The sequence below is a fragment of the Myotis davidii genome, unplaced genomic scaffold (genome assembly GCF_000327345.1).
Source record: "Myotis davidii unplaced genomic scaffold, ASM32734v1 scaffold1, whole genome shotgun sequence".
In the NCBI taxonomy this organism is placed as follows: Eukaryota; Metazoa; Chordata; class Mammalia; order Chiroptera; family Vespertilionidae; genus Myotis; species Myotis davidii.
The window spans coordinates 8,952,015-8,977,593 of NW_006294681.1; the positions used below are offsets into that span (position 1 = coordinate 8,952,015).

General features: G+C 36.5%; 1 protein-coding gene across 3 annotated transcripts in view; it reads left to right on the top strand.

The window, feature by feature from the left end:
- Window positions 1-25,579, top strand: part of MRPL13 (mitochondrial ribosomal protein L13) — a 29,946-nt gene that overhangs the window by 1,445 nt on the left and 2,922 nt on the right. For 2 of the 3 annotated variants that reach the window (XM_015567449.1, XM_006769089.2), the window contains exons 2-7: window positions 917-1,040; window positions 7,688-7,781; window positions 10,018-10,078; window positions 13,924-14,010; window positions 16,678-16,799; window positions 21,778-21,830. In XM_015567449.1, the coding sequence (XP_015422935.1) occupies window positions 917-1,040; window positions 7,688-7,781; window positions 10,018-10,078; window positions 13,924-14,010; window positions 16,678-16,799; window positions 21,778-21,799 (510 nt within the window). In that variant the 3' untranslated portion in view covers window positions 21,800-21,830. Of the gene's footprint in view, window positions 1-916; window positions 1,041-7,687; window positions 7,782-10,017; window positions 10,079-13,923; window positions 14,011-16,677; window positions 16,800-21,777; window positions 22,065-25,579 lie in introns of those variants that run through there. The other variant, XM_015567448.1, reaches the window with a different exon arrangement.

The following is a 25,579-nucleotide window of genomic DNA, read 5'->3' on the forward strand; positions in this document are numbered from 1 at the left end:
TATTAGCTCATAAGCTGAGATGGGAGGGAAAGGATACGGGCTAAAAGCTGTCTTTATTTACAAAAGGTATGATCATCTATGTAAAAAAAAAATCAGAATCTACAAAAAGCTACTAGAACTGATGAATATCTTTAGCAAGTTTGCAGGATACAAAACCAATATATAATAGTGAAGTGTATTTCTATAGAGTAGCAACAAACAATCAGAAGTTTCAATTAAAAATACAATAGCATTTACAGTGGCATGAAAATATATAAAATAGGGACAAATCAGACAAAACATATGCAAGGGGAACTAAATAGAGACTAGAAAAATGAGAACAGGAGAAAAACAGAATTGGTAGCAGTTTTATAGGCTGATTTGAGGTTGTGATTATTAAGTTGAAAATGAAACCAGTAGCCTAGTTGTATTTTTTCCAGCATCGTGTAGCTGCTTGTGTATGTGCATAGAGGAAGCATCTGGTCGAGATCTTTTCTGGGCTGTCGGTGTCCTCGAGTTTGAAGGTGCTGAAAAGATGGTGATCTATGCCTAAGGCACCCTAAATATGTCTAAGGCAGTTTTTTTTTTAATTTACGTTTATTCAGCATCATTCATCTATACTTTTCCAGCCACGTTCTGCTATTTAATTTTCTCTTTGAATTAAACTCCTCAATAGTTTTCAGTTCCTAGTTCACCACACATCTTCTACTTTATACAGGCTTTTTATTACCCTTCCAGGTTTTCTGCTATGCCAGATTAAAAATATAAGTCATAATGTAAAGGGAAATAAATATTTGGAGTATTTTTAATAAAGCATGATGCATATTACTAATAGAAAAGCAGGCAGGAAAAATTATCGTATTGTTCTTTAATGATATATAATAATTATTTCTATTTTAATTAGAATTTTATTTGTTTCCTCTTCTGTTTTTCCAAGCAATGGGCCACTTTTGCTCGAGTTTGGTATCTCTTAGATGGGAAAATGCAGCCCCCTGGCAAACTTGCTGCTGTGGCATCAATTAAACTTCAAGGATTGCATAAACCTGTGTATCATCAACTGAGTGAGTATCATTTAGACCTGTAAATTAACCGCAATTTACATGCCAGAATAGAATCTTGAAGTAGTTTGAGTGGGCTGCTTTTAAGGACCTCTTTTTTTCCTGATGATCGTTTATTTCATTCTTGCTAAAAACCTACAAGAGCACTAAAATGAATCTGGCTTATTCATAGGAAAACCATACAGACCAGTTTGCCTGGGACAACCCCAGTTTATACCATTGCCCCAGGAAAATTATCAGTGGCCCCTTCTTTCACACTCAGAAATATCCTGATTTGGGCTATAAATTATATGTTAATTTCTATCCATGTTTCTTCATGCAGCAATATACATTTGAATGGACAGGTTTTAAAAACGAGCAAATAAGCTTGCCCTCTCTTCTAAAAACCTTTTCCTCCAGAAAGGTATGTAGAACTGGCTAGGCATGTAAAGTTTACTTTTTGCTTTTTTAGTTAATAAATTTGCTTTTTTGTATCCTTTTTCCAAAACAAAACAATTTGCTTTCATACTAAAAGACTTCTGCTTATTATAGACTAGCGGCCTGGTGCACGAAATTTGTGCACAGGTAGTGTCCCTAGGTCTTGGCCGGCGATCAGGGCCGATCAGGTTTCCCGCCTCCCCGCCTCCTCCTTCCCAAACTGCCTCAGCGCCCCGCCGCCGCTGGTCACCTGCCATGTCCCACACTGCTCCCTGGTCGTCAGTGCATGTCATAACAAGCGATTGAACTCCCGGTCTCGCAGTCAAACTTCTGAGGGGACACTTTGCATATTAGCCTTTTATATAGAGAGATTATATATATAGACTAGTAGCCCGTTGCACGAAGATTCGCGCAATAGGCCTTCCTTCCCCTGGCTATTGGCACTGGTTTTCCTCCGGCACCCAGTACCCAGGCCTTTGGTCCGGCCACAGTGGAGAAGCCAAGCCTCTTCAGTCTTCAGTCTTCAGTCTGTAGTCTTCAGTCTTGGCTCCTTGCCTGCGTATGCAAATTAACGTCCATCTTTATTGGGTTAATTTGCATAACCACTCTGATTGGCTGGTGGGCATAGGGGAGGGACACCAATTTGCATGTTTCTCTTTTATTAGTGTAGATAATTTTGATTGACTTCACTTAACCCAGGCCAGTGATGGCGAACCTATCACATGCGTGTCAGAGGTGACACGTGAACTCATTTTTTTGGTTGATTTTTCTTTGTTAAATGGCATTTAAATATATAAAATAAATATCAAAAATATAAGTCTTTGTTTTACTATGGTTGCAAGATAAAACGATTTCTATATGTGACAGGGCACCAGAGTTAAGTTAGGGTTTTTCAAAATGCTGACACACTGAGCTCAAAAGGTTCACCATCACTGACCTAGGTTCATCACTGTTCAACCTGCTGGATCCAGGTGTCATTCCTCATCTGGCTTGACCTGTCAACAACATTTGTTGTGGTTGATCACAGTTTTAATTACCTTTTTATTTTGTATCATGAAATATATATACAAAGAGATAGAGATGTATCTATCTATATAAATATAGGTATTATTTTAAAGAAAATTAATGATAATAATGAACTCAATACCCATGCACTCAGTTTCCAACTTATTTTTGCGATTACAAACAACATTGCTTTCAATATTCTTGTACCTTTTTCCTGGTGCTCACATGGAAGAGTTTATCTGACATCTCAGTAAAACAGGAATTTGGGGTTCAAAGCTGGCTGGGAAGCTAGCTAGTCTTTATGCCAATGTCCTCTCCTGCCAACAGCATGTAAGTTTCTGTTACTCCTCATCTTTAGTAACACTGAATATTTTCATTCTTTATAATTTTGAACACTAGATGTGAAATGCTCTCTCTTAGTGGTTTTAATTTACATTTCCCTGATTACAAATGGAGCTATCTCTTCATTTGTTTATTAGCCTTTTATCAGTTCCTCCCCTGTGAAATGTCTGTGCATGTCTTTTGCTCTTTTTTTTAAACTGGGTTGTTTATTCTTTACTTTTTTCTAATTTTTATTATGAAAGTTCTAGCTTTTTCAGAAATGTTCAGTATTGTACAGTGAATTTTTTTATGCCCTTAACTTGGATTCCATAGTTCTAAACATTTTATCATATATCTTTTACTCAGTCATTTGAAAACAAGTTGAAGATGTTATTATCTTCCCTACATACACTAGCACAGGAGTCCTCAAACTTTTTAAACAGGGGACCAGTTCACTGTCCCTCAGACCGTTGGAGGGCCGGACTATAATTTAAAAAAAAACTATGAACAAATTCCTATGCACACTGCACATATCTTATTTTGAAGTAAAAAAAACAAAACGGGAACAAATACGATATTTGTATTTGCATGTGGCCCATGAGCCATAGTTTGAGGACCCCTGCTCTAGCATATGTCCCTAAGTAAAAATATATTTTCCTGTGTAACCACATGTTGTTATAAGCAAATAAATAAGTTAATTATGCAGTTTAATATCCAGTGCAGTTTCAAAGTTCCCTAGTAGTCCCAAGAATATTTTTTTTAACCATTACTTTTTTGAACTATGGTCCAACTAGGATTATGTATTGCCTTTAGTTATGTTTTGTTTTAGTGTCTTTTAATCTAGTGTAATCCTTCTCTTATTTGTTTCTTACAATTAATCTTGTGAGGAGTCCAGGCTAATTTTTATGGAGAGAACTTTTTAAAAACACATTTTTCACTGTTTTTCTGGGATGCCATTCTTCCTCTTTCTTCACCCCTTATTGATTCCATTTTCCCAGTTCCCTTTTGCTCTCTTCAACTTTCTGAACTCCCACTCATTTTTCTCCCACTAAAAATTGGATGTGTCCCAGAGCCCAGTCCTTGGACCTCTTCACATTCTCTATGTGATCGCATTCAAGCCTCATGCTTCTAAACACAGGGTAGGCTAAAAGTAGGTTTACAGTTGTGAATACGTGAAACCCAGTTTATTCTTGTATTATTATTTATTAACTAGAGGCCCGGTGCACAAAAATTTGTGCACTCGGGGGGAAGGGGGCGTTCCTCAGCCCGGCCTGTGCCCTCTCGCAGTCTGGGACCCCTCGGGAGATAACGAACGACCTGCTGGCTTAGGCCTGCTCCCGGGTGGCAGAGGGCAAACCAATCCCTAGGTGCAGCCCCTGGTCGGGCTCAGAGCAGGGCCGATTGAGGAGTTGGGGCGCCACCCCCTGTCATGCACAGAGCAGGGTGGATTGGGAGGTTGCGATGCCCTCCTCAGTCACGCTCAGGGTAGGGCCGATTGGGGGGTTGGGACACCGCCCCCTGTCACCCTCAAGGCAGGGTCGATGGGGAGGTTGTGGCGCCACCCCCGTCACGCACAGAGCAGGGCCAACCAGGGGTTTGGGCAGCTGCCCCCTGTCATGCACAGAGCAGGGCCCATCAGGGGGTCGGGGAGCTCCCCCCTGTCACGCACAGAGCAGGGCCCATCGGGGTTGGGGCGCCGCCACTGTCACACTCAGGGCAGGGCTGATGGGGAGGTTATGGCTCTACCCCGTCACACACAGAGCAGGGCCCGTGGGGGGCCGGAGGGCTTGGGGGGCCGCACCCTGTCACACACAGAGCCGCAGGGCAATCAGGGGGTTTGGGCGCTGCCCCCTGTCACGCTGATCCCGGTGCCGGGAGGCATATTACCCTTTTACTATATAGGGTAGAGGCCTGGTGCACGGGTGGGGGCCGGCTGGTTTGCCCTGAAGGGGGTCCTGGATCAGGGTGGGGGTCCCCACTGGGGTGCCTGGCCAGCCTGGGTGAGGGGCTGAGGGCTGTTTTCAGGCTGGGGGTGACTGAAGCTCCCAACTGCTCCTTTTTTCCTTTTTTTTTAATTCTGGCCAACTTTAGCTTGAGGCTTGGCTCCAGCTCTTAGGCCTCGGCTGCTGAAAGTAGGTTTCTGGCCTTTGCTTACAATGTTGCGAATCTGCTGGCTGAAGTCCGGGGGTATTTGTTACATAGTTTCTTAAACTGCAGGTTCAGAGGCCTGCAGCCACAGGCAGGGACGTTGGTTTCCTCTGTCACTGAGGGAAGCAAGCCTCATGTTAGTTTCAAGCTGCCTGGCTGCCGGCCGCCATCTTGGCTGTCAGTTAATTTGCATATTCTGCTGATTAGCCAATGGAAAGGGTAGCAGTCGTACACCAGTTACCATGTTTCTCTTTTATTGGTGTAGATTATTGTATTATTTTCATACTGTAAAGCTACTTTTGACCCACCCTGCATAATCTCTATGCTAATGGCTCCCAAATTTATGTCTCCAGTTTTGACCCTTTTCCTATATTGCAGACTCACATAGCCAAATTTCTACCCAGAAAAATCTTGGGTGTCTAACAGACATCTGCAATAGAATAAGTTCATTTGAAGATGTTTTACTTCATGATTTTCTCCATCCCGACCAACCTGTTTCTTCCATTTTTTTCCATCTCAATTAATAGCGTCTCTTCTTTTTTAGTTGTTCAAGTTAGAAGTCTTTGCTTTATCGCTGACTCCTTTACAGTGATATCAATAAAGTGATAAACAAGATCTCTTAGGTTGTCTTTGTAGAAATGCAAATGATGCAAAATTTGGGGGAAAGTGGAGTTAGCAGTAGTGACCTAATTTCCTTCTTAAGGTATAGCACTTACCTGTCACCAAATGGAGGTTCTGCTTTCTGAAAAGCAGGCCATTATTGCAGAAGTTTTTCTTACACACTTATGAATAATCATTCTGCTGGAACACCAGAACTTTCCTGGTTGCCTGTCAGGCCATCCCTTTCTAGGAGAGTCACTTTTTTATGAAATTAGAAATTTGCATTTTTAAAGGTTGAATTGTAGTTTTGTTTCACACTAAATTTAATATATAACTTACATCAGCAAAACTTGCCCTGTCCACAAGATGTCACTAAAATCAAAACTTAAAGAAAACAGTTTTCAGTTTAAAAATATGTTGTGTATTTAGTTTATTGCTAACATTTATTGGCTTAACCAGTATTTATTAAGCATGCATTATTTGCTCATAATCACTGCAGAATGTTTATTTGAAAAGTGACATTCAATTTTCTGTCTGAAATACATCAGTCTGTTGCATGCTTCAGTGTCTCTGGTTCTATTGTCTATTTCTTTAAATCTTTTAAGGACTTTTTAGGGAAAAAAATTTATCATGCTCTTCTTAAAGTAACCCAGTTTGCCCATTTTTCTCTTGCTATTCAGTTAAGTGTCAATCTATTTTAAATGTTACTTATTATTTTATTTTAATTCTGCCATCTAATTTTGCAAATAAATTTAGCTTCAGTGGAAAGTTAAAGATTCTATTTTCCCTCTAAATAGGTGTCATGGAAAGATCCTGAACAGGGTTTAAGTAATCTGGTGTGTGAGCTTTTGGCAAGTCACTGAATCTTAATGGGCCTTAGCTTCTTCAACTGTAAATATCTGGCTAAAAGCTAAGGTATTTCAACATTCTTTGAAACTATATAGATATCTCGTCAACCTCTTTGTTATTTTGGTTCATTTGACCCCTACTGCCTTAGTAACCTACCATTTGTCACTTTTAGTAACGTTAGTCACTTAATTCACCAAATACTATCAAACTATTCTTTTCAACACACTAACAGCAAGCTTCCCAGATTTTCCCTTCACACCTCTGGATTCCCTTTCAGTCTAGTGAAGAAAGCTCATCATTAACCTCTTTCCTTTACCCTTGTCCTGTATAGACTATGAACTTCTCTCAGAAAATTATCTCATTCAAAGTCTAAGTTCTGTATAGAATCACATACTGCAATCTTTAGTTTTCATATACAATGCTTATTTATACTTTTTATTTTTTCAGTGGTGTTTTTCTTAAATAAATAAGCTTCTAGAATCTTTTGAAGTTTATTTTTTCTATTAATAGAATAAGCATTTAATAAATGTTTCCGATTACTTGATCTTGTCCCATATAGTAACTCGTGATAGCTTACATGTTAACGTTTGTGGGGTTTTTTGTTCTTTGGGTGTGTTTTTTTAGATGAACAGCCGAACTTAGGAGTACTTTTCACTGGAAAATTAGTCTGATACATATATTTTAATTTTCAGGTCATCCCACCTGTCTAATATGAATGCAGAGTTGAGAGTGACTGTTTAAATTTAACAATTTAATATGGTTGGGAAAAACATTGGGTTAGGAGTTAAGCATAAGATCATAGTACTCTTTTCTCTACATTTGAGAAGAATAATAAATTGTGATGTTTTACATTTGTTTTCAATTTACCTATTGGCAAAACATATGCTTTTTATAACTACATGCATATTGTTTTCATTTACTCTTCTGTTTTTAAGGAAAAATTTATACTAGACATTTAAAAGCATTTAATATAAATACATTTTTAGTGAAGTGAAATTATTAATAGAAAGACATAATAGAAATAACAATAATTTGCTTTTAAAGGTGTATTGTTTATATTGGCATCTTTATTAAATCCTCTTTTACCTTCCAGTGTTGAGATTTTCCAAATGGCTAGCCAACTCTTTCTATACTTAGATGTTATATAAAGCAGTAACAGAAATCCATTCAAGGATGTTAATGTTGTACTGAAACTTCCTTTATATTTTTAATGTGTTGTTTAGCCTTTGGTAAGCTTTATAAATAACCAAGGTCACTTTTCTTAAAGGTTTTTCGTATAAAAATCTTACCTTTTTTCTTTTTAAATCTAGGTGACTGTGGTGATCATGTTGTCATAATGAACACAAGGCACATAGCATTTTCTGGAAACAAATGGGAACAAAAAGTATACTCCTCACATACTGGGTAAGACGATGCCATTGTCACAGAAGATAGGCGGTTGAAATGTATTACTTTAATAACACCATTGATCTTATTTAAAAGAAAAATGTCTTTTCAAAATTTGGCATTTAAAAAAATACTAATTTTACTCATGGTAATGTATAATTTACTCAGTCAAAAAAAACCAAACCTGGACCAAATCACAGTTATTACTAACAGAATTTGTTTTTCCTTGAAACTTTTCACATGAACTTTTCCAATCAAGATTATTCTCATTTTTTAGCCAATATTCTCACTTCTTTCTTTCTGCTTCCTACAATTCATCTGCTATTTCCAGAACCATCCTGAATATCTGAAAGTACTTGAGATGTTTTAGTGGCGAGCAAAATCCCAAGTTTGGAAGATACCTAAAATCTCCACAACATCCCTTTGGAGTTATAGGTGTCTCTGCCTATGTTTGAATAATACCAATCCCATAGCTCATAAGATAGCCCATTCCACCTTTGAAGTGCTCTAAATTTCAGTAAGATCTTTATGCTATTGAGTCATAATCTGTTGTTCTCCTGCTTTCACATTGGTTTTATTTCTTCTCTTTGAGACAAAGTGAAATAATTGTATCTCTTCCACATAACATTCTTCAGATAATTTTGAGACCATCAGCAGCAGGTGCCCACTGGTTTATCTTTTCCTTGGGCTTTAAACATATGTGGTTCCTTCCGGTGCTTTATATGGCTTCACTTCAAGTATCCCCACTGTATCCTGGTCACTCTTTTCTAGATAGAATCATTGCTTTTTCTTTCTCTGTTTCTGTTGACTCTTGACTTATACTTTGGACACAGTATTTTTATTATGCTCCTAATATTTTATTGCAATTATTTATTCAGCATTTATCTTTCTAGTTGTCAAAGTTTTAATGCATGCTAATGTTAGAAAATACAGAGTTTAGAGAAGGAACTAAAAATCATCTTCATCCATTAACTAAACATTTTAATATATATGTTTATATCTATTTTTACTTAATTTAAATGTTATTTTCAGTCACTGTGTAGTAGTGCACAATATAATTTACTCTACTTCATCATTGCTCTGTTTTTGAAATTAAAATTTTGACTTTTAGAAAGAGCTGGAAAACAAGCCAACTGAGTATTGCATTACTCAAGTTGTTCCGCTCCTCGGAATTTCAGTATAAGGTCCAAACTTCTGAAATATAATGTAAATGGGATTATGGTTTAGAAGTTGCCATCCTAGTTTTAAAAATAGATAATCTTTAGTGTAGAAGGTGTAAAGTATTCTTTTCCTATGGAGAGAAAGAATACAAAAATAGAAGTTTAGCCCTGGCGGGTTTGGCTCACTGGATGGAGCGTCGCCCTGGGGACTGAAGAGTCCCAGGTTCGGTTCCAGTCAAGGACATGTACCTTGGTTGTGGGCACGTCCCTAGTGGGCGTGTGCAGGAGGCAGCTGATCGATGTTTCTCTCTCATTGATGTTTCTAACTCTCTATCCCTCTCCCTTCCTCTCTGTAGAAAGTCAATAAAATGTGTAAAAAGAAAAAAAAAAAAAGGTAAAATGAGTTACCTAATATTAGACTGGTAGCCAGTAGGAAATCTAGATTCCAGACTTTAATCTGTGATATTTAAGTGACTGAGCTACCTCTAATATTATCGCAAATAAACACATTTTTAATTTCCAATTTACACATTATATATATATTTTTTATCTGAACACGATGAAATATTTTATTACTTAGGGGCAACATATAACTCTTAGTTAATAGGAAATAGAATCATGGCCTCTTTAGAGTTTGAACTTTATTTCAGAACCAGATAGTCTACCATTATTTTCCCCAAACTTGACCACTAGCTTATGCAGACGTTTAGTCTAATTTGGCAGGAAATTTTTACCATTGCTTTTTCTTTCTTAATTCAAACAGTGATAAACTACCCCAGGATAAATGAATGAGTGAATGAGCGAATGAGTGAATGATGAATAACTAAAGTCCAATAAAAATATAAGTAGTTATGCCAAGACATTTTCCAAGATGTGGAACTTTTTGTGAAATAATGATGGTTTCCCACATAAAATAATAGTAATTCATATAGCATAGACTACTACTTAATTTTTAAGACATTAATGAATAGCATAGTTTCCAGAAGCAAGTATAATTTCAAAATAAAAATAATTTTATATTATAAAAGAATATTCAAGAATACTATACCATAGCCTACTCCCAGCTTTAATGTCTTTTTTGCTTCTTTTAATAGCTACCCAGGTGGATTCACACAAGTAACAGCTGCACAACTTCACCAAAAGGATCCAGTGGCAGTAAGTCTGTTGGATTCCCCCTCCCCGCCATGGAAAAAGCAGACATTGCTTTTTCCATCTTTTTCCTCTTCTAATGTAGCTAGCATTCAAGACTATAAATTCTTCATATTAACTCTACCACACAAGCTTTGATAAGTATTATTATCATTCAGTTCTATATATTTTAACATTACTATTTTGTATGTTTTGCATTTAGTCAAAGAATTGTGATGCTTTTTAAAAAATTTCTTGACACCTGCTGGATCACCTAAAATATATGTTTGCTGAAGATGTCTTGGGGAGAAAGATATATATACTACATGTTTATCCATTACAGCAAATACGTTAACTATATTCTAATCTTATATTCTTACTGACATTTTTTGTTCACTTGATTTATTGATTATCTGAAAGCGCTATATTAAAATTTTAGTTGTAGATTTGTTAATTTTTTTCTTGTAGTTCTGTCAGTTTTTGCTTTGCATATTTTGAAGATTTAGCAGTAGAAAATTTTAAGTTTGGAATTATAATCTTACTAAATAATTGATGAGGGTGTATGCACCTCTTTATCTCCAATAATGCTTTTTAACCTGAGGTCTACTTTTTAAAATATTAATGTAGCTCTATAAACCTTCATTTGATAGTATTAGCCTAATATAACATTTTATAGTTTTACTTTAAATTTTACTGCACTGTATTTTTTTTTCCCCCCTCACTTTCTTACCTTCTTTTAGATTGGTAGAGTTTATTAGAAGTCTAAGATTAATCAATATATTTATTTTCCTTCAAATCAAATCAAGGAGGCCCTTAGAAGGTTTTTAATACCCACTTTCCCTTATAATCAATATGTTTTCCCTATCCTTAAGATACTTTTAAATTAAATTTATTAGAGTGACATTGGTTAATACAATCATAAAGATTTCAAGTGTACATTTCTACAATACAAGATTTGTACATTGCATTGTGTGCCAACCACACAAAGTCAAGATTTTTTTAAATCCTTTCAGTTCAACATTCTTGTTATTATTTTATACAGTTTTTTTTTTTTATTTTCTTTGCTTACAATCCCTTCATATAACTCAGCCTTCCTTCTGGGTTTAATTTCCTTTTTAAGGAAACTTTACTATTTGTTTCTTTTTTAAACTTTGATAGTACACCATAACTGTTACACAAATTATAGTTTTAATATTAAAATGTCTTTAAAATTAAAGTTTATATATTAATCAGATATCCTCACTGAACACTAGGAGGCAGTATAATTCAACTTTTTGATGTTAAGAATTTGGCATTGGGTAACAGTAATTTCATTATTTTTATATAAACAAAGAATGAAATGTATTACAAAATGTTGGATGGAGGCTTGGAAACTATTTCAGAGTTAAATCCATTTGAATTATCACCTCGTTAAAAGATCTTAATTTTTTTTTTTAAGTCCTAATTTTGACTCTGTGTTGGCATATTACTTCCACTACCTGTCTATCTGCAGCAATGAGTTTTTCCCAGCAGACAATTTGCGAGTCAGTACTTAGTGTATGTGACTTGTAAGAGAATGTGTTTCATAGTGCATTCTTCTGGTATTCATGGAATAGTATTTATAAAATACATAATTAATACATTTAGTAATTATTATTAGGTTATTAAATATTTCAAAGCACTTTAAATCACTTAGATCATTCTAAACTCAAATAAATATATTGATTCAGCCCTTTCCTTCTATCCTTTATCCCTCTGTCATATATTTTAGTTTACTTAAGAGCTTTTGTGTACTCACAGTTTTCTTCTAATATGGTTCCTTATGTTTCTCCGCCTCCTATAACTAGTTAATAAAGTTATTTTGTGTGCATTAAATGGCACATGCCCTGGGTGACCAGTTATCTGAGAAAAGTGATGTTTTTAAACTCACCTTGTTTTATCTTTTTCACTTTCTGAATTCCTTTAAGCATTTGCTTAAGTCTATGTAGCTAGAATTACTTGATTGTATGTGTATGTTGTGTCCTATTTATTTGGGGGATATTTATGTTTGTATATTTGTTTTTTTCTCCTCTCAGCTTATAACCTTTTCACATTTTCTCACTTTTTCTAAAGTAGACTATGTTTGCATTTTTTAATAAATTTTTAAAATATCAACTTGTTAATTCAAGTAAGTACAACTAAATTGTTTAAGAACATGGAAGCCAAATGCCATGTAATCCTACTAATGGAGTAAAATTGCTAAAGGGATGATTTTCTGAGTATGTAATGACTTGCTGACTTGCTGACCCCGAAAAGTTGCTGAATAATTCTAACATTGTCAGTTTCTATAGGAGACTTTTTAAAACATTAAACATTTTAAAAGCTAGTTTCTAGATCAGTGCTGTCAAGTAAAACTCTCTCTCTACCTTGATGGAAAGTTCTGTGTCTGCACTGTCAAACATGGTCACCCCTAGCCACAGCTGGCACCTGATTACTTGGAAAGTGGCTGTGTGGCTGAGGAACTGAATTTTCTATGACTTAATTTTAACAATATGTTAATATTTAAATAAAGTCTCCAGAACATAAAGTACTAACAGAACTAAGCTAGAAAATAAATGGAGAATATTTATGAGATGTCATTAGCTTTTATGTGTAGAAAGGTTTTGATGAGAAAATAGAAGGAACAGAAAATCCTTTTATAGTAAAACTCTGTTCTAACATGAATTGTTTTAAGGCATTTAGCTTTAATGCATGTGAAATTAAATCCTTGAAATGTGAGTACAGATGATGAAAATCTATACAACACTCCAAATGTCTCCATCAGCAGTTTTGTGAAGAACTCACCTTATATTACTATACACTGTATGCCAGGAGGCCCCCGGGAGAGTATGGAACACAGGGTGACACTGTGTGGCCTTCTGTTGACAAAACATACATCACTCTCAAACCAACAGTGAGGATAACCATCACAGGGGAAATAAATCATGGAAAGGTTAGTTTGTCATATTGGTAATGGGTTTGGTAGAGAAAAGAGACTTTTTGTCTTCCTGGTAAGTTATGGAGAGAAACACATGAAGGTGTGATTTCCTGTACTGTGTGTCTGTTCTGGGAGTTCGACTGCCTGGTTTGAATTCGAGCATGGACACTTATAGGTACACTAGAGGCCCAGCGCACAATTAAATCGTGCGCATGTACGGTCCCCTGGCCTAGCCTGCTATCAGGGCCATGTCCGTGCCCTACAATGCCTTGAATGGTCTGCGGACACTGCCGGTGCCCCGCTCCGCCCACCGCAAGAGCTACTGCTCATTTGGTCATGACGACCACAGGCCTTTTATGATATAGATTATATCAGGGGAATTCTCACTACATCTGTTTCCTCCTCTGTGAAGTGAGGCTCAGCATTGTAAACAAGATCAGATGTAATGAATGCACTGACCACTATACACAGAGCAAGTTCCATGAATGTTAGCCATTACCACTATTGCAGATTTGCGACCTCTCAAGTCAGTGTCATAACTGCATGTACGGTCAGGCTTAGTGTTTGAGATGGGAACCTCCTGCTCTAGTCACTACACAATAAATATTTGAGCCATAGGTGTTTGTAAGAGCTTAGAGAACTTCTTAGTCTAGCTAAATTTGGCACACAGATAGGATATTTTTAATCTCTTCCTTTGGTCCTTTCTGCTAATTAAAATATAAATTAAACAAACATAGAGCCTAAAGAAATAGTAATGTGTAAATAATAAAAGTTCCTTTTCTATTGCTGCCACATAACGACTCTGGTGTCGGTTTGTTTCCTTTCATATACCTATTGTCTTAGCCTACTGGTTTCCATCACTGTCTAATTAAATCTGCCTTCTTGATATCACAAGTCATATTTGTATGTTACTGATTCTTACTGTGTGTCTTTCCAGATTGTAAAACTAGCTATTTATGGCATGCTCCCAAAAAACCTTCACAGGAGGACCATGATGGAGAGGCTGCATCTTTTCCCAGATGAGGTGAGTCAGTGGTCATTGGTAATGACACTTATCCTCAATTAAATATTTTTTCTTCTTTTAAAATAATTGTGGTCCTTCACCAAAGTATAAATGGCCTTTATGAAATCACAAGAATTTAATAACTTCTCTTTCTGATGATACTGTCGCATTTTTTTATATAAACTATAATTTCTAAAAGACACAGAAGTAATATTATTTATCCCAGTTTGAAGGTAGCCAGGTTTGTTTGAGTGGAGATGTTTTAAGTATTCATGGTAGTTCAGTTGAACAGTAAATTACTTAAATAATTTCAGACTATAAAATAAATGAGCCCATTTTCCCAAGAATGGATTGTTAAATATTCAAAAGCTTGACAACACTTGTTCTTGTCGAGGCATTCATGCATTGCTGATGGAAGTATAAAATGGTGCAAACCCACAAGGAATCTGGCAACTATGAAGCATTTCACAAAATACATAGAGATTCCTGTTCAATCCAGCAATCTCATTTTCGGTCTAAAAATATACAAGGTTACTATTTTTACATGATTTATTATAGTAAAATAATAGAAATAAATAAATGCTTACTCATAGAAAATTGGATAAACTTTGATATCCATTAAGTTGAGTACTATTGTAAAAATAGAAGGACAAACATTGTTGTGACTTGATAATTAATGTTTTTCCCAGGATATATTATTAAGTGAAAAAAAGAAAGGTGACAATGTAGATAACTTACCACCTTTTGCATGCATATATTCATATGAATGTTTACACACATATCTACTATATCTGCTTTTCGCATAAAGAAATACAGGAAGAATAAATGAGAAAATGGAGTTGGCTATTTACTGGTACATGGGCACAAAGAGATGAAAGGAATAGGGAAGGAAATGAGAATTGGGGAGGAGAATACCTTTTAGATTATTTTTTTACTTTAATCTTTTAAAAATTTTATATATCTATATATATATATATAAATATATATAAAAGACTAATATGCTAAGTGTCCCCTCAGGAGTTTGATCGCTCGCTATGACATGCGCTGACCACCAGTAGGTGGCATGGAACGAAGGAAGGCCCTGGCCAGCAGCCGGGGAAGGCAGGCCCCGGCAGGCAGCCAGAGGCTGAAGAGAAGTAAGAAATGGTGGACCTTAAGAATGACTTCCGGTTTTCTCATTGCGCAGAATACAGTCCAACACTGCTGCACGAACATATTTTACCCTTTGTTCTCCCTGCATGATCTACAATAATAATCTGCTTCGTGTTGGTATTTACTGCTGTGTTGCTGACAATTACCTGAAAGAGAAGTCGGGGTGCTTCCTGGACTGGAAAAAGTATAGCTAAATCAGAAAGCAGGTCTAATTAAACAAGTTTATTCTATATCTATAAAAGGCTAAGTTGATTTGCGCATGCACAATACATAAAAAGCTCTCGCTGGTGCCAATCTCACACGTGTGTTTTGATCTGTCATTGTTGATCGTAAATTTGGTTGACACTTCTATTATAAAGGGCGAATAGCTATATTAAAATATTTCTTCTAATTAATTTCCTTTCATTGTGCATGAATCCATGCACCAGGCCACTGGTTCATAAAATAAAATGACAGTATGACCAGAAGTAAGCACAGCAATGCCCAGATCTTATTTTCTAAATGCTGTCCCCTGTTGAAAAGGAACCTTGTTCCCTTTAGGAAAATGATTGATTCTGATTCTGAATGAGAAAAAACACAAACTTATTACAGAATATACTCATGCAAAATACTAAATAGTAAGTAGCAGAAGGTAAGGCAATGCTCAAACACCAATAGAGAAATACCAAAATAAACATAAGAGGTAGGTTGAATTGGTGCCTACTGACCACATATATGACTGTATTAGCCTTAAGATGAATAGTAGTGATAAATATGTTGTATAGAAAACAAAAATCTATGAGCCCACAATGACAGTCTAAAATTTTTTTAACTTGTTATAATTTGTCTTCTCCTTTCTGGAAAAGGAAAAAACTTTTCTCTAGAGAAGAATGTCATCTAAAAAAATATAGGAATGATACTGCATTTAAAAGGTGACCATTATCAGCATATTCTATAGTCATCAGGAAAAATATTTTTGTAGAACAGGATATTTTGTTTCAAGACATTGCACAGAGAAAAGATACTATTTGAAGAAGAAAAGATAAGATACTTTTATATTAGGTATCTGGTAGACAGACACCAACCATAATCAAGAGGTCAAACGTACCATCATTATGGGACAAACTGACATCATGTTTTTTTCTGAAGTGTGGATTACAAGTTTGTAGCACTGGAAGTAGTACACCCAGTACTTGCATTCATCAGACGAAAAATTGTGAGAATGAACCAAGGCAATGCCTTTTTGAAGTTGAAAGAAGGGGAAAACATTAAACTATACATATGTGTGTATATTTAAATAGAACTTAGTGACTTCATAGTTTTCAGAATTGAAGACATCTAATTTATCATAGAAATATGTCAAGATTTAAATATGAAATATATTACTATATGGTTATATCATTGATCTAATGTATTTTTCAGGGATTTTTCCAAGTTTTATTTTTTTCTCACTTTATAGCTACTGCTTTTGTTTATTATTTAATACCAAGTATTACTAATTTATTACTAAAGAATATGTTTTAAGAAAACTTAAGCCTAACTTTTCATTTAATCCAGGATATACCAGAAGATATTCTTAAGAATTTAGTGGAAGAGCTTCCACAACCACGAAAAGTACCCAAACGTCTAGATGAGTACACACAAGAAGAAATAGAGGCTTTCCCAAGATTGTGGACTCCGTAAGTCTTTCTCTTTCCCGTCTTTGTTTTCAATGTTTGTTTTTTTAAGCTGAGTTTAGTATCCCTTCTTAAATGATAAGGCTCTTGAAGTGGAAAGAATGAACTCTTCTTTACTTTCTTGGATACTCTTAGCAGCTTCTACCGGCAAATAAACTCTAGATGTAGATAGTTTCTAAGTCTTAAGACCTTGCTAGGTAAATGCAAAGGTGTTCATAGGTGCCTATGGTTGTCAGATATTTTGTTTGGGGGTGACATTATTTGGATTAACTGTGGTCTCTTAGAATGATAAATGAATTGTCATTACTTAAAACAAAGTGATTTTCCATTTTCCAGATTGCTTCACTAAGCTGAGACTATTATGTAATGAAAAGTCCTTAATCCTAGATACTTATAGTCTTAATCCAAATTGAAAAACAAAAAACTTCCTCTTTTCTGTACAGTTCCCTGTACCTCAGGTCTGGAAAGCTGCTTAGATTGGACATACTCTGTCTCATCTGATTGCTTCCAGGTTTCTTTGCCTGGTCTTCCATCTCTCCATGACCTGGCTCTTCCCTATCTTTTCACCTTAAATTCTTCCCACTCCACTGCACTGTTCAAGCAACAGCAGACTGCTTAAGACTGGCAGTCTTTTTGTCCAATTTAACTCTTCCTTGCCCTTGTTCTGCTGTTACTTCTGCATGAAATAAGTCCCTTACCCTTTCTTTTCATTCCAGGTTTCCTTGTAGCAGGAATATGTACTAGATACCAGGCTCTCCTTTATGCTATTAAAGTTGTGATCTTTCTTCACAAGTAACCACACCACATACAGGGTGGGGCAGAAGTAGGCTTACAGTTTGTGAGTATGCAAAACAGTTTATTCTTGTATTATTACTTATGAATTGATGCATTATTTTCCATCTGAGCAACTGTAGACCTACTTTTACCCCATCCTATATATTAACTTGTGTTACCAAAATAATTAGGTATGTATAACTTAGTAAAATTTGAGGATATATTATGATATGGGTACTAGTTACTAAACATAAATCATTCAATATTTTATTCTGCACTTTAGAGCTAACATCAAATCTAGTTAATTTTTATTACTGTGGAATGTATGAATAAGGAAAAAGTTTGCATTTTTGGATTATCCAAAAATTATCTAAGAAACAGATAATCTTTTAGTTCAGGACTAACAGAACTTTCCACAATGATGAAAAAGCTCCAAATCAGAGCTGTCTACTGTGGTAGCTCTTGGCCACATGTAGATCTGGAGTACTTACCCTGAGGAGCTGAATATTTCATTATATGTAATTTTAATTAATTTAAATTTCAGTAGCCCCATGTGGCTAGTGACTACCTTAATGGATTATGCCATTTTAGTTATTTGCAATGTCATAAAGTTGTAGAATTGAATGTTATTATATTCACTAGAATTAAATTATTTGAGGTATCATGCAATGCAATCCATTGAAAATGGGATTTCTTATTACTAGTACATTTGCTTTCATAAGGAAAAAATTTTTTTCCTCATTTTGGAGAAGGAACTTGCTTAAAATATGCTTCTGTTCCACCCAAAATAGCTAAGCCAAGAATATAATCTTTTTTTCGAATGTAGTAACTGGAATTTATCCAAGAAGGATCTGCTGGTGAATCTGCAGAGACTTGACTCAAACAGATGTACCTGGATTGCATCATAAATAAATGGACACAAAAATAGCTTGTTTTGTTTTTTTTGTTTCCCTAGCAATAAAACTTGAAATATTTTTATAATATAAAAATGTACATTTTGTAATTGGAATTATCATTAGCTTTTGGTCAATATTAGTTTTTCTACTAGACAGAAAGCTTTTGAACAACAATAATAATTGTCAAACTAAGCATTGAACCCAGTTGGTGATTGACAACATTTTTTAAATCTTAATTAAAAGCTACCATTGTTAGAATTTAATTTAAATTATTTTAAATTACTTACAAAATTCTCTCGGGCCTAACTTCAGCAAACATGAGATTTTTTTATGTAGTTGTTTAGTCATTTTCAAAACAATGGCAAACAAGAAGGAAAGAACTAATTTTTGGGAAAACTGTAAATATTTTTTTATAGTTAAAATCCATTTTCTCATATGAGAAGTATTGCCTATATACCTCACTTCTTAAATTAATGGATACACTTGATAGCTTAGTACTTTTACATCTTATGGATATACATATAAATGTTATATGTTATGAAGTTACATTTTGGGCTTTTTGATGGTACAGAGTAGATGTGTGCTTGCCCTGTGTAAGTGTGTAGGATGCTCATTTAGAACTTATTTCTCAAAGAAACAACAGCACTATCCTTTTTTTCAAAATTTGCTGAGATTATAGCTTTCAAATGGTTAGCTTATTTCATTACTATCGATAATTATTTCCATAGTCATTGCAGTTTTGCCAACACATTACAAAACCACAATAATCATGGAAATCATACTGCTAGCACTGTAATGGAAATGTTTCATTATGTAGGTCAAAAATAAAACTTGGATCATTTTAAGCTCTTTGTTTTCATTTTTTTAAAATTCTGTAAGAGAACTTTCTTAGGAAAAACTAGGTATGTGAAAATTTTCAACTAGAATTGCTTCAAATTATCCACAGTGATAAAACCAAACCAAAAAAAAAAAAAAGAAATGGATTTTTATGTCTCACACATTAAATCAGTACTGTTTTATTTTAAGCAAAATCCTCACCTTTGTAGAGAAACTAAATGTGGAAAGTTTCAGCATCAATAAATGCTTGAAAACAGATGTTTATTATGAAAAACCCTTGTTCATAGTGTTTAATGCCCTTCACAGAATGTGCTTTTAGAAGTGGGACCACAAGAGAGAGAGAGGGTGGTAGAGAGGGTGGTAAGGATGAAAGGGAGGAGGTATGAGGACAACCATGATCGGCCCTAGAATTCTCTTCCCTGAAAGTAGGATTATGTTTAGGTTGTTTTATAGGTAATCCAGGCAGCTCTGGAGAAAGAAAAGAGGGTTCCAGATGCCAGAACATTAGCACTGGAAAGGCAACCTGTAGAGCGTCCTGCCCAGTATAGCTCTAGGACAAGCAGAGATGTAAGCCTGGTGCATGCCCTCTGATGCAAAAGCCTTTAATCCTAAACATTTACAGAGTTCTAGTTTTTGTTAAATTCGTATCCAGAAAAATCCTACTTTTCCTTCTGCCTTTAGAAAATGTGCTTCAGATCAGAGACTTCATTACAGACAGTGGAGAAGGGTTTTTACCTTTTCAAAACCCAAGGAGCAAGGATCTAGACATCTTCAAGATTTTCCATAATTTCATGCTCATCTAGTCATGTAATATTTTCCTATAAGATTTAACTTAATTCGCTGCTCTTCAGTAGTAGCTGGACCTGGTAGCAAGGTTACATTCCAACTTTCCCATTCATTTTAACCAGCTCAGCATTGGCTCAAACCATATACCTCAGTATTTCCAGTGCTAAATTTTGCTCAAATTAGGCATTCTAAATTGTTCTAAACTGTTCCTTTGGATATGAACAGATTAGAACTAGTTGTTAAAATAAAAAGCAATCTCTCTTTAAATGATCAAAACCAAATCATTTACTATATTAGCCAACAGAATTTAAGATTTTAATGCAATAATTGAATGTAACAATTTCTGTTTTAATTGAATGAACAATAATATGATTTAAACAAATTTTTAAGTCTTTTGAGTTTAATTTTTTTTTCCTTAAAGCACTGTTGAGCCTGGCTGGTGTGATTCAGTGGTTGAGTGTCGACCTATGAATCAGGAGGTCACATTTCTGGTCAGGGCACATGCCTGGGTTGCCACCTTGATCCTTAGTAGGGAGTGTGCAGGAGGCAGTCAGTCAGTGATTCTCTCTCATCATTGATGTTTCTATCTCTCCCTCCCTTCTTCTCTGAAATCAATAAAAATATATTTAAAAAAAATAAATGCACTGTTAAACTTTTTCTAATCAGGCTGGTGGTGCAGGGCCAGGAGAAATGAGTGTAAAGGCAGCATTACTCTGCCTCACTGTTACCTGGACAGCCTTTAGTTCAAGGAATATGTGATGTCACTGGATTTCCTGGAATGGTTAACTTTAAATAATCTCATCTATACAATGGAAATGACTTAAAACTCAAACCAACCTTTTACTGTTTTTAAGATTACTCTTCTATCCAAATTTTATTCTAGTCTTAAATATTTTGTTGGAGTAAGCATGATACTGAGAAATATGATTTAGGAATGAAAAGACATAAGACCTATCTGTAATACTTTAGCAATAAAGATAACTTTTTTTAAAAAAAGAAGAGAAGACATAAGACCTAAGGGAGAAGAATAAAATACTTTTGAGATTTATTACACTTATACCCAATTTTATGGACTTACAATGGAAATTCAGATGCTTTTTCCCCTTAGAAAATAAATTATCTTAATGGAGCAAATAATATTAAGTGTCTCTAATTAAACTGTATCACAAACTATGTGTTTTATAGCTTTATGGGGTTTTTTTTTTTTTTTTTTTATAGCTTTATGTTTTATATTATTCACAAACCAAATGGATTTCCCACCATTTTACAATGAAAACTAGACTTTCCCAAAAGATTTTTCCTGAAGGTATTTTTTTTGTAGCAATGTCCCATTTTCAAGATAATGTAAATGTGTTGGCCTCTATCATTCCCATGTTCTAATTTGAGCCTCTGCATTTTTGAGATGTATTTGTTTTATGTTATTGAGATGCAGTGTTTTGCAAGTATCTAGTCCCTTGGCCATAATATTGTGCACCACTACCACCCCTGGTGGCAAATTAACCATCTGCACTTAACCATTCTACTTGATAAGGATTTGGCTTTACCAAGAACTTAGAAAATAATGTCTGTAGATGTTTCTGGATGAACAGTTAATGTCATGAAATTGGAGAAATAATCTTCCTTCATCAGGCAAGTGAAAATGAAATTATGATTCACGAAGACATAAATGTTGATTTTTTTTGTTTCAGACCTGAAGATTACCGGCTGTAAAGAAATGAAAATTGCAGAAAATCACAACGAGGTGATTGAAACTTCTTCCTGATGAGTTTCCCCTGACCTGCAGGGCCAAGTGAAGCGCTGCTGCATTGGGGTGGAAGCTGTATGGGTGCTAAGAGGTGGTGGAGAAAGGTCAGGAAGGGATCTTCCTTTTACAGGAAATTGCAATAGAATACATTATTTTATAGAACTGCTGTCATGTAAATTGGATTTGAATGTTATCAGTAGTGATAAGAATAAAGTTGGCTAACTCACTTGGCTAACTATTCCATTTTGCATTTATGAAAAAAAACAAGTCCTGGGTAGCATTGCAGTGAAAGTTGCTAATAAGGACCTATCTATGCACATTTCCTCAAGTTCCCCACCACTCTTTCTGCCAACTGGGAGAGAGCCGCCTTCACTTTTCCTTCCGTGACTACTTTAACCTCCTGTCCTTCAAAATTGACCCTTCTTCTCAGCAGGGTAAGATTTCCCCTGAAGTATTTACAAACTGCTACCATCCTTTCCCCATCTAGCCTCTTGGTTCCCATGATACCAAAATAACAAAGTAATGCCTAACTATTCCCTAGAAACCTCACTGCCCGCTCTGTGCTGTTTGCAGACCGCTGTGCCATGTCTCTATACCTCCATAGGCTCCTACTCACTTCTGTCCTGGGCACTTAGATTGAGCTGCTGGAATAATCTAGCAAAATCTCGTCTCTAGAAATTAAATGCCAAGCCACTATATTTGGCCATTTTTATGATGTTTTTTCTTTCTTGTTTTCCTTTCTCTTGCCCTAGCCCCGTGGTCGGCAAACTGCAGCTCGAGAGCCACATGCGGCTCTTTGGCCCCTTGAGTGTGGCTCTTCCACAAAATACCACGTGGGGGCGAGCACGTACAGTGCGACTGAAACTTCATAGCCCATGCGCAGAAGTCGGTATTTTGTGGAAGAGCCAGTATTATGTGGAAGAGCCACACTCAAGGGGCCAAAGAGCCGCATGTGGCTCGCGAGCTGCGGTTTGCCCAGCTGCAGTTTGCTGACCACTGCCCTACCCAATTAAGGGATGGATTTAAGACCATCTTTCCCATCCATTCAGCAAAGTGTATTGAATGCCAGGCATAGTGCTAAGCATTGGGAAAACAGAAATTACACATCGTCCCCCAACACATGCCCCAGCAAAGAGTGTACAAGCTACTGCAGAATGGAAAGGAACTATAGAGAGATTCTACCTGGGTGTCAGAGTTGCTGATGTGATAATGTGTGGCCTCTGATGTATGTTTCAGTAGCTGGCATTAAACATGAAGTGTTGCTAGAAAGCACCTTCTGGTGTGCAGGGCACAACTGCTTTACATAAATTAATTCACTTACACCATACATCAGCCCTATAATGTATATAGTGGTATCCTCTCCTTACCAAGGTCACAGAACTGATTTAAATCCGGGTTGATGGGCTCAAAAGCCCATGGCCTTAGCCATTGATAGATGAGAAAAAGTGTATTTATATTTACGTATCATAAATTCTGTAATAACACAAGCATCATCTGGTACAGGTCAACAGCTGCCATTCACAGCGAAGTGGCAGTTCGATTTAAACTGTCGTACCAAAAACAAAGGAAATAATAAAAATAAAAACTGTCGGACCAAAAAGCTGCACCCCTACTTTACCCCTGACCTCTGACATGGTCATCTTAGTTGGGCGCCCATAGGAAACAAGCCCCAAGCTCCTGGGGCAGCAGCTTTAATCAGGAGGAATTTTTGTCTCGTGCATCCTAAGTATCCTGCCGATACACAGTTCCTGGATTAGAAACGCTCATGGAGGAAAGTCCTTGTTTCCAACAAAACTGCAGGATTTGAAGAGGTGAGATAAAATGTTCTATAAGAATATTGAGCCCAAGCATCATAATATTACATATTCAATCGTCAACCTTTCTTGCTGGGGGTGGGGGAGTGGGGACTGCTGATCCTACAGACCGATGGAGACCTACACTGGAGCTCTATGTTGGCAAATGAATGCTCCTCCCTGCTGTTAGGAACTAACTCCATTTTGCTTTTGGAGAGAACCAGAGCAGAGAGGTTTTAGCACCAAATCAACAGCCCATTTGCCATTGCTTGAATGTTTACCAGCCTGACCTGCACATGCCCTAAGAGACCACATCTACAAGCAGCCAAATAAAACCACAACTCTGGTGCAGGAGACCCAGCAACCTGAGGGAGGAAGACAGCCTGAGCCAATAGGATCGAAGTAAAATGAGATGAAACAGAAGAGAACTTTAAAAAATAAAAAGTATTCCAGAAAAAGAAGGAAACCCTAATCATTTCAAGAATCATTTGGGAAGGAAATGCAAACTGATGTATATATTCTGTTACTATGTATGTCTGTAATGTGAAAATTGGTGCACATAAAGAATTAAGTCATTAAAACCAAACAGGTACTTGCTCATACACAATTTTCCACCAGGAGCCGGTGTGCGGCGCTATTGGGTAACACCAGGTAAATGTGAAAAGCATTTCACATGCGATCATAATGACCTGTGGGAGAATAATGCAAAACACCTTATCTCTCCACTTCACCCAAGCCAAGTGCACTGCCGGCTGCAATTTCTCAGTAAAACCCGAGGACGTGTCCATATTAGAAGGCAAAAGGAGCCTCAAGTACTGCAATGTTTCGAAGTAAGAAAATGTGACATTGCAATGTCCAGTTGGCCCAAAGTAATACAAGGAGGAACAGAGGAGACAACGCCGAGAACGAAAGCAACAGAGGGCTTCATCTTAACTTCCAATAATTGCCCGCTCTCCTGGTAACTGAAAATGGGAAAGGCCTCCTCTGCAGTTGGCTGAAGATAACTGCAGCCTCATGCAGCATGAGAGCAGTTGTGCCATCTGATCTCACCTGGGGCCACAGGACAGCTTCTGTATGTGGGGCGCAAAGAACACAACCATGGGCGTTGGATTTCTGTTTTAAGCCAGTTCGGAGGAACGGAGAAACAAGACAAGAAGTCAGAGCCATCTACCCCATTTCCTTTGAAAAATTATAAACACCTCTACCGGGCAAACTTCATTTTCTTCTCAAAATAACATTCTATATCTAATAGAATGTGTCTTTATGAGGAACTTAAGATGCTTAAATTAAAATTGTGGTAGTTTTCTTGTATCACTTACATGATGGGTCAGTGTTTGTTTTCTGCCACAACTCCATTTTCCCATACGTCCTTTTATTTTGGGGGCACAAAATTCCATCGCAGAGGGATTCTTTTTTAGGAATGCATACACCACATTGTAGGATTATTGGACATATGTCCTCACTGTAATTATTGGTTCATCACATCCTTCAGCAGAAGTGACCACAAGTGAGATACTGTACAAAGTCTGGTGCCATCTCCTTGTCAGGGCTGGGCCACAGTAGGGATCTCCTCATTGCAAGACCTCCTAAATGGGCAGAGCAACGCTGTTGTCAGAGCCTATTCACCCCTCTAGGTTCAAACAGGACCCAGCAGATGAGCCAACATAAAGTAAGTCTTCAAAGCCATCCTTTGCCCAGAATGCAATCCTTTCCTTTCATATTCCAATTTCTACTCTAAATTTACAAAGTGAATACTAAGGACTGTGGCTGCCCAGATTGATAAATAATGTCTCTTGATTTAGACATACGGGGCCATGGGCTGGCCCAGAGACTAGGACTGGTGGTCATGAAGCAACACTGCCATCTTTAAAAGGATCGAAGGGCAGAATTTTGTTTCACTTGTAAGATTTAACCCAAATGAAGGAGGTTTAAAATATGCATGCGCAAACAAAA